Here is a 10170-nt window from a genome sequence, read left to right as displayed (position 1 = left end):
TGTCGTAGATGCCCAAACTGGGACCAGATAACAACTAGAAAACTAATTGTAAACAAGTATACAATGTAGTAAGAAGAGTTGGGGTCTGCGAAAATAATTATTATCAAACTCTGCAAAAATGATATAGGTTACAAAAGATATTATTCCATACCATTCATACTATTAATCTTTATTGGAAAAACTAGGAATAATCATTGATACATAAGCTTAGGCTAAGTTAAAAACACTTAAACCAGGAGGCAGAAGTTGCATGTCTGTTAAAGTAATATAATGATATAGTCAGCCAGCAAAGTATTTTAAAGGTAAGCTAAGCCCTTACAATCCGAGGGCTGATTTAAGATTACTATTATATTTTAACTGCTGAGCTGAGGCTAACATAAGCGATGGATAACAGACACTAATTTTACATGACCCAGGTAAGCAGATTAAAAAGGACAAGGAGAGACAAAGCTAATCCTAGGGACCCCTGACGCGCGTCTCACAAAAAACGCTTCCTCAGAGGGGGTGCGGGCTGCTGATTGTGTACGATATTTAAGGCTGTGTAAATCCCACGTCAAAACGTGATAGGAGCCAGACGGTATATTGCTGCTATGCAAATGGTTCTAAGGTATGTCAATCAACGGCATAACCAGGTGTTTAGAAGGTATTAGGCTTGACACATGACATCATTATGGGCATGAAATGTGGGACGGGATCATGTGAATCGGTCAGCGAATCAAAACAGATTGAAAATCTGACGACAGTAGGAGGTGTGTATGTTGAGTGACAGCATGACATGCTGTTGAATTTAATTGGCTGATCATGTTTACAAACGGAGGCTCATAATATGACTGAAAATATGTTAGCGTTATATGTACAGCAAGGATAAAGATAGAAGAAGTCTGCTAAATTGTATATATTATCTTCAATCATTCCGTGGGCAATTCAACAAGTGAATCTATTTCAATAGTAACAATGTAGGTTTTTAATACGATGTGCTCACTGACAGATTTGTGACAATATAATGTATTTACTGAAACATGAGTGGCCGATATACCGACATGTATATGCATTTTAGTATAATTACTTGTGGACACTGCACATATAACTAGTATATAGAAATGGGTAATCAGATTACAAAATTGCTCTTAACCTAATATCATATAGTAATATTTTTACTAGATAGTGGCATGTCAGATCCGTTACCATTAATAGAGGATCGTATTAATATACAGCATTAGTAACTTCAGTAGTAATTGAGGAGGATAATATAGATTAGGAGACGAAGGTAATAGACTCTTTGTCCAAATTTATCTTGCCAGAGTGGATTATAAATTATAATGTTACAAAATGTAACACCACAGTGTGTACATTGATATTAGTTTATCTATATACCATGTTAAAGGGACACTAAACCCAAATATTTTCTTTTATGATTCAAGTAGAGAATACAATTTTAAACAATATTCCAATTTACTTCTATTATCTAATTTGCTTCATTCTATAGATATCCTTGATTGAAGAAATAGCAGTGCATATGGGGGAGCCAATCACACGAGGCATCTATGTGCAGCAACCAATCAGCAGCTACTGAGCATATCTAGATATGCTTTTCAGCAAAGTATGTCAAGAGAATTAAGCAAATGAGATAATAGAAGTAAATTACAAAGTGGTTTAAAATGGCATACTCTTTTTAAATCACAAAAGAAAAGATTTCGGTTTCATGCCCCTGTAAATTTATATATGCATCATGTTCAACAGTCCTATCATGCTTGACTGTGAGGATTAATTTATTAGTTCAGTGTTGCTGTCAGGCAATTTATACCTAATAAATAATTAAGCATTAAAGGATAACAAATGTCTAATGAAGTTGTTGGGGATAGAATACATGAGACATATTCTTGAGGAGTGTAGGTGAGACAAAGGGGCATATTTATCAAGCTCCGAATGGAGCTTGATGCCCGTGTTTCTGGCGAGCCTGCAGGAAACAGCAGTTATGAAGCAGCAGTCACAAAGGCCGCTGCTCCATAACCTGTCCGCCTGCTCTGAGCAGGCGGACAGACATCGCCGGAAATCAACCCGATCGAGTACGACCGGGTTGATTGACACCCCCCTGCTGGAGGCCTATTGGCCATGAGTCTGCAGGGGGCGGCGTTGCGAGGTCTGTCGGACCTGATCCGCACTGTCGGATCAGATAAATATGGGCCAAAATCTATGAAATAAATCTCTGCTGTTACGATTCATTACTGAGATATACAGAGTCTATAGCCAATGAAATCTGCACAAATTAAATTTGCAATTTCGGTGCCATAAAAGACCAGTCATATTCCGTCCTTATACAAGACTATTAGATTGTAGATGTATTGTAATAAAACTGATAATCATTATACATTTTTATGGGTATTACTTCCTAGAATCACTATCCCCTACCTACTCGTCGAGATAATGTTAAGTACTGGGCATGAACTTCCATTTAGAAATGTCAATGTATGAATGAACTCAAGAAGATAAATAAATGTGTGGTAGGAAGGGTGGACAATGTGGATGTGATTTAAAGTTTTTGAATCATAACTCAAATGTACAATATTTAAGGTGGTGCATTCCTTATCTTGATATTTATACAGATCAAAATAGCTGATCCATACTGGGAGTATTGTGACATATATAAGGTAAAAAAGGGGGAAAAACAGTGAAAATTAATTGTGACATAATAATTGGAATAACGTGATAGAGTGATATAAATCAGGTGAACATGTGCTGTAAATTAAGGTGTATGAAGTGAGGTTAAGCATTTTTCGCTATTATCAAAAAAACATTTAATTCAATGTGAATGATATTAAGTTTATATATATATATATATATATATATATATATATATATATATATACAAAAAAATTGTTAAAGTCATTCATGCCATTAAGTTTTACTGAGTTAAGTAGATAAATCCACCTACACTCCATTTTAAGTAAAGTCTTTTCAATATTGCCCCCTCTTATACCTAAAGATGCTTTTTGGATTACTGTATATTGTAATCCAGTAGTTGTACTGTTTTGATACAATTGAAAGTGTTTGGCCAACGATGTAATTTTCTTGCCTTTATTCTCATCTCTGTTAGCATTCTTGATGTTATTAGCATGTTCTAGAATACGTACTCTGACCTCTCTTGTGGTCATCCCAATGTATGCCATTTTACATGAACAAAAAAGTACATATATAACTCCTATCATCCTACAGGAGAAGTGTGATGTTAGTTTGTATGTTTCTCCAGTTTTTCTAACATCACGCTTCTCCTGTAGGACGATAGAAGTTATATATGTACTTTTTTGTTCATGTAAAATGGCATACGTTGAGATGACCACAAGAGAGGTTAGAGTACGTATTCTAGCGTAGGCAAAGAGAATGACTAGGGTGGGAGGGAAGGGAGGTGATATTTAACAGCTTTGCTGTGGTGCTCTTTGCCGCCTCCTGCAGGGGAGGAGTAATATTCCCAATAGTAATTAGATGATCCGAGGACTCATCGTGTCATTAAAAAGAAAAGCTATAATGTGAAAAACATAGTAAAACTGCTTTAGATGTATGATTTGCTTCAATGCTAAATCAGGATATCAAGGGCATTTTACTTATTCTAGAATACTCCCCACAGTATAAATATTAACCATTTCATATTATTTTGTATATTTTATAAGTAAGTACGTAAGCATACGTGGTAAAGTGGTAAACTTTACATGTTTTAAAATCAGGTCCGGAATTTAAGCAAAATTTTACAGGGACTTTAACCCCTTAAGGACCAGCGACGTACCCTGTATGTCATTGGCCTTTTTTTGGGACTTAATTGTTTTATAGCGCGGTCTTGCCACCAGCGTTGAGACTGCTCTATTCCACAAAGCCTGCTGGAGGGAGGGCATTAATAGCGTGTTCTTTCTAGACTTGTGCTATTATGTCCTGAAAAAAAACCTTAACGACCAGTGACATACAGGGTACATTGTGGTCATTAAGGGGTTAAGTTATCACTTCTAATAAAGATGCAATATAACTTATTTTTTAATCTAGCTGTGCTATTCTAATACCCTGCGCTCTGGCCACCCACTTCAAAAGTCATTTTTTTTAGAGCTAACACTTTGAATAATTACCCAATCGGCACTCTAGCCGTAGGGCGTTTTTTGTTTTTGTAGCTAGAGCGCTGATTAGAGAACAATTTCAAATGTTAGCTCACAAAACATATGAGTTTTGAAGTGGGCGACTGGAGCACAGGGTATTAGAATGGCACAGCATAATTAAAAAGTAAATTACAATGCATCTTCATTACAAGTTATCAAAGTCCATCTAAAATATTGATTAGATTCTGGACCTGATTACCATCGCTTTAAATAAGTTTGAGTAGTAACATTCAAGCAAACTAAAAAAAAAATGTCAGGAAAAAAGACAAAATTCTATTCTATAAAATATATGCTTCTGTGCTCTTTTTTTTTTTTTTTTGGTCTATAGCAAATAGACAAAAAACAGCCCCAATATTAGATTAACATTTATGTCAGCTCTATGGAGAAATATACTTGCCCATGAAGATAATGGTTTTGGATTCATTATGCAAAATAAAAAAGAGGAATGGATGATTAACCTTAAATATTTCAGGAATTGTAAGCTTTTTTGGAACTATGGTTATTCCAGTTGCTGCAGCTGCCTCTGTTCCTTCTTCATTTATTTCAAGAAAAGCTTTATGAACCACCTTTGACACATATAAACCCACTTCTGATATACCAGATAAATTAGCTTTCTGTCGACTAAAAGCATCCACCATTCCCATATTTTGCAAGTTTGTACCAAGATCATAGCTCTCTTCAAGCTTAAAACGTGGAAGGTGTAATTCAACTTTTGTCTTCATCATATTTTCAGAACTTGTCCAACTGGCCAAAGACTTCGAACTTAACTGTTGCTCTACCTAATAAAACAAAATAATAATTAGTAAGTAAATACTGAATAGTATATATATATATATATATATATATATATATATATATATATATATATATATATATATATATTAATAATATTATTATATTATTTCCAATGCATCATCCACATGCGAAAACACAGTGGTGTCTATTACAATTCTTTAGAAAAGTTTATCTAATGGTTCTTCTACAGAATATACCGTTAGTCTATGGGAATATTTGGGGACAAATTATTTGATCATCATTTTCAAAGGATTGTGATCAATCCCATTGCATGTAAATTCAGATTATTTTAGTTTCTATTTAAATCCATTCAATGCAAATGATATAACACATATTTATGAAACAGAGGTATTGGATGCTTTTCAAGATTTTTTTTGTTTTGCGAGAACTTATAAAAAGATGCGCACAAGCAAAAGAAAACAAAAAGAAACAGAGGGAGCCTGCCAGTGCTGAACAGCCACAAACTCCACAGAATGTACTCAAACTGAGGAGAACATTTATAGAAAATAAAAGTAATGGTTGAGTTGATTATATATACTTGATTGACACATAAGTATCTTTTACATCTAAGGGTAAGTAGGGTATCACACACCTTATTGAGAAGTGTATCTTATATATATATATATATATATATATATATATATATATATATATATATATATATATAAATATAACTATTATATCCCACATTAGGGATACAGATTTTCAATATATTATTTGAATACATTGTAGGAGCCTATATGCTGCTTGGGGTATACAACTCTAACATAAGTTTTACATTTTGTGCACGTTATGTTGTCTGATTGGATTTGAGGTTTCCATAGCAACAGCTTTCCATTGGTTGGTAATAATCTAGTCTTGGATTGTTAGATGTTTCTTTTAATAATTTGGCTCCACCTGTTTGCTATAGTATGCATGAGGAAACAGTGTTTGGCGCTGAGAAACGCGTAGTATTTGTAACGTGTGTAAGTGAAAATGAAGCTTTTATTTTTAATAGTCTTAAAGTGTTTTAACAAAAGTCATTAGCCACACACGAGTTGGAGTTGTTTATAGTCATAAGCGGGAGTGCAAAGAGCTTTTCGTAAGCTGTTGCATGGGGCCAGTGAGCTGAGATACTGCAATTACGCAGCACATCTGTAACAGCACGTCGGAGTGCTACTCCCATTGTGAGTACCTGTTTTTTGGGGGTTTTGGGGCATGGAGTCTGTGGATGTTTTGCACTTTTGGTTTTGTTTGCTTTAACTTTAATCTTTTCATTATTATTGCTAGGAGTGAGACATCGTATACACCTGTATTATCATTATAGGATGATGCCATTTATTGCAAGATATATAGATGTGTGGGTTTAACCTCTAATTTGGCACCTCCCTAGAATCTGTATTTTTCTTGAGAACACAAGCAAAAGATACACGGCCAAAGTGTAGGTAAAACAACTAATCCATTTGCTTTAAAGGGGTGTAACATTGCTAAAATGCTGCAATGTTTAGACTATTTTATTATTGCACTGTTACATGTAGCTATGCTTGCAAATAATACAAACTTCAATGTTGAATCAATTCGCTATAAACCATTAATTCAGTTCAGTAAATTGCTTTGTAAGTAAATAGAGAATTACAAAAATATTGCCACTGCAAACATGTATGACAAATAACAAACGCATGCCCATTCCATCCACTTATCTGTTTAAACTACAGATAATTTGTGTCTGTAAATGTGAATTCAAATGAGAACTAAAGAAAACCTATGGAATATAAACATTGTTCTGCTTTATTAGTTACTGCATTTAACTGAGTTAATGCTTATGTAGTTAGACATTCTGATGGCTCAATCCTTCTATACAGAGGGCAAGTTACATGTTGTTAATGCTTTAACTAAACGATAGGTATTAAAGGCTGATAATGTTTATCCAAGACACATGAAACGTAAAAATAATGGTTCAAATAGATTATGCAGTTTTCCCTCAAATGTACTTAATTTTCTAGGTATCCTTTGTTGAAAAGCAAATGTACTACTGAGAAGAACTAGCTGGTGACTAGTGGCTACACACATATGCCTCTTGTCATTGGTTCACCATATGTGTTCAGCTAGCTACCATTAGTGCATGGCTGCTCTGGAGCTTATTTTCACTACATTTGTGAATTCAAGCGCTACCTTTGAACTCCTATTAGTTCCGTAAATCTGACAGCTCATAGCTCCATATTGTTAGTAGCAATCAGCTTCAGTACAGCGTGTGATTAGAAGCATCACAATAAGGACAATAAGAATGCAATAGCTCTTAATGCACACGTGCAAGTGGCCCCCCAGGCTAATAGTGGTTTATTTACATATGGATGATTGGATTACATCAACAGCATAAAGAAAAAGAAAAAAAAAGTGTTTCTGAGGGGCGTTTTGGAAGTTGCTGTGACGACTTGAAAATGACAATTTCTTTTGTATGCCATACTATTTAGTTTTGGGAATGCCACTATCAGTCTAGTTATATGTGGTTTCTGTGCAATAGATATTATTATGGTGGAATATCCCTTTAATATACTTTTTACCTCCAGTTACAGAATAATGACCAAATAATGACCTCAATAAGCACTGGCACTTAATCCAAACCGACCTGTTAATTAGTAATAAAGTTGTAGGAGATCACCCTAGAATGATGTATAGAAAAGCTCAAAACTTTAAAAACATGTTGGCCCCAAGTGATGGAAACAGGAGAAGAGTAGAGGCCATGAGCGGTCTAGATGGAAACCTACTTCAGGGCTTCTTCCCATGTTTCGGCTGTAGAGCATGTCAGTTTACTTGCAAAATTAAAACTTAATAATTACAAATTGACAATCAAGGATATCATAAGATGTCAAGATAAAGGGGTTATCTATGCTATAAAATGTTCCTGCAACAAATTATATTTAGGTGAAACTACAAGAACTCTTAGAGAGCGAATAAGGGAACACATCTCCTGTATAGATAGAGGAAAATTAGACACCCAATTATATAGTCACTTTAGGGAAATTCATAACAACCTTAAAGATTTAAAATACTGGGGAATTATGAAAGTTAGTCCAAACTGGAGAGGGGGTAACTGCTCAAACTAGAGGCAGAACTTCTCTACAAAATGGATACATTGTACCCTTCAGAACTTAATTCTGAAATAGATGTCTCACCTGTAATGCGCGTGGGATATTCCTGTATCAAACCAAACTTGGCCAGTAGTCTTCTTATCCTGGCGTCAAGTGGAGTGATAGGAAATAACCCAGAGCAGAGAAAGTGTAAAATGACGTAAGCAGTACTCACAGTAGGCAGGGAATTCCTTAGCGGCAATTGGAAGTAAATCCGCAGAATAGCAGTTCAGGGGTAAACCAATAGAAGGACCAGAAACAGGCGGTAGTCAGCAACAAAGGTAATCCAACAATATAACAGTTCAGGGGTAAACCAATAGAATGGTCAGACAAGCATAGTTCAGCAACAGTATAACAATCCAGCAGTTTTAGGCAGGCAGAGTTGTCAGACAAGCAGAGTTCAGCAAGTATATCAATCCAGCAGTTTAGGGGTTAACAGGCAGAGTTGTCAGACAAGCAGAGTTCAGCAACAGTATATCAATCCAGCAGTTTAGGGTTTAACAGGCAGAGTGGTCAGACAAGCAGAGTTTAACAGCAGTATGTCAATCCATCATTTTAGGGGTTATCAGGCAGAGTGGTCAAACAAGCAGAGGTCAGCAAAAATATAACAGTCCAGCATACAGCAACAATAACACCCAGGAGAACACTAAGTAACACCTATAATTGGGCAGTGCATGTAAGCACTGCAGGTACTTGCATAGGAGCCGATCCCCGACAAGGAGTACAAACAGGTGTACACAGGAGCGGCATCCGGTTTGGAGAGGCAGTGTGTGGCAATGATGTCATTGCTGAATGCTCTGAAGCACCGCCTGCATCTATAGCAATGGCCATAGCAACAAGTTACCACCGCCGTGCCTATGGCAACAGCCATAGCGAGTAGCGGCGCAGCAGCATGACATAGCCCCCTTCCAAGGGGTTACCTCTGGGAACCAATGTCGGCTTGTAGGGATGAGCAGCCTGAAACCTGGAGACCAAAGAAGGAGCATGCACATCACGGGCAGGAATCCAGGAATGATCTGCTACATGGTAACCCTTCCAATGCACAAGGTACTGCAGTTGCCTGCGCCTGTATCTGGAATCCAGGATCTTAGCAACCTCGTACTCAGGTTCACCATGAATTAAAAGCGGAGGAGGTCTGAGTCCAGTATATCTGTTCTTGATGCAGGGCTTGAGCAGTGAGATGTGGAAGACTGGGTGTATACGCAGGGTTCTGGACAAGGCCACTTTGTAGGCAACAGGAGACTTTTAAGGACCTTGTAAGGGCCGATAAACCAAGGCCCTAGTTTGTAACTGGGTTAACATAGACGAATATGTCGAGTAGAGACCCAAACACGTTCACCTACTAAAAAGGCACGAGCAGAAGCTCTATGATGATCAGCAAACCTCTTGTATATGGAGACAGCTAAACGTAACTGAGAATGAATATGTTGCCAATGAGTAGTGATGTCAGTGATGTGGTTAGTGATGTGTAGGTCTGCAGCGGGGACCCCTGTGGACTGAGCAGAAAGAGGAAAGACACAAGGTTGGTAACCTGCCGCGACTTGGAATGAAGAACATTGTAGAGAAGAGTGACAGTGAGTATTCTTTGCAGCTATGGCTTCGAGATCTTTATTAACTCTCTCAGTCAGCCCATTAGTCTGAGGATGGTAGCCAGAAGACAAGGAAACAGTGGTTCCAATCGAGTTGCAAAAGGCTTTACAAAAAGTAGAGATAAATTGCGGACCTCTGTCGGAAACAATATTCATGGAAATGCCATGTAATCGTACCACATGTAAGAGATAAAGAGATAAAGTGATAAAGAAACCGCCATCTGCCCAAGAATTAAGGGTACAAAATGAGCCATCAGACTTCATGGTAGGCCATCATAAATGTTGGGAAAGAAGCTTGAAAGTTCTTGTCAAACCAGGATGTGCTGACAGTTTACTATCATGAGCCCAGGATAGTACAGGAGTGTGTAGGTTTAGAGGTACAAAGAAGGCATCAGGAGCCGTGGGAGGCTTCAGGAGGCTTTCTAGACTGGGCACGTTGCAGTCTTTGAAGAAGAGAGGTGTTAAGTTGAGAAACCACACAGGAGGGGGTATGATGTGTTCAATAGGCGCTTTAGAAGAATCACTAGACTAAGGAAACTGATG

The 10170-nt window shown here is 37.1% G+C and overlaps 1 protein-coding gene across 1 annotated transcript in view; it reads right to left on the bottom strand.

Annotated features, from left to right (window-relative positions):
* Window positions 1-3342: 3342 nt before the first annotated feature.
* LOC128660691 (ovalbumin-related protein X-like) overlaps window positions 3343-10170 on the bottom strand; it is a 58181-nt gene continuing 51353 nt past the window's right edge. The window contains exon 8 of the mRNA XM_053714646.1: window positions 3343-4915. Coding sequence (XP_053570621.1) covers window positions 4514-4915 — 402 coding nt within the window. The 3' untranslated portion in view covers window positions 3343-4513. The remainder of the gene's footprint in view (window positions 4916-10170) is intronic.

This window comes from Bombina bombina, chromosome 5 (assembly GCF_027579735.1).
Source record: "Bombina bombina isolate aBomBom1 chromosome 5, aBomBom1.pri, whole genome shotgun sequence".
NCBI lineage: Eukaryota > Metazoa > Chordata > Amphibia > Anura > Bombinatoridae > Bombina > Bombina bombina.
This window is presented reverse-complemented; position numbering and strand designations above follow the sequence as displayed.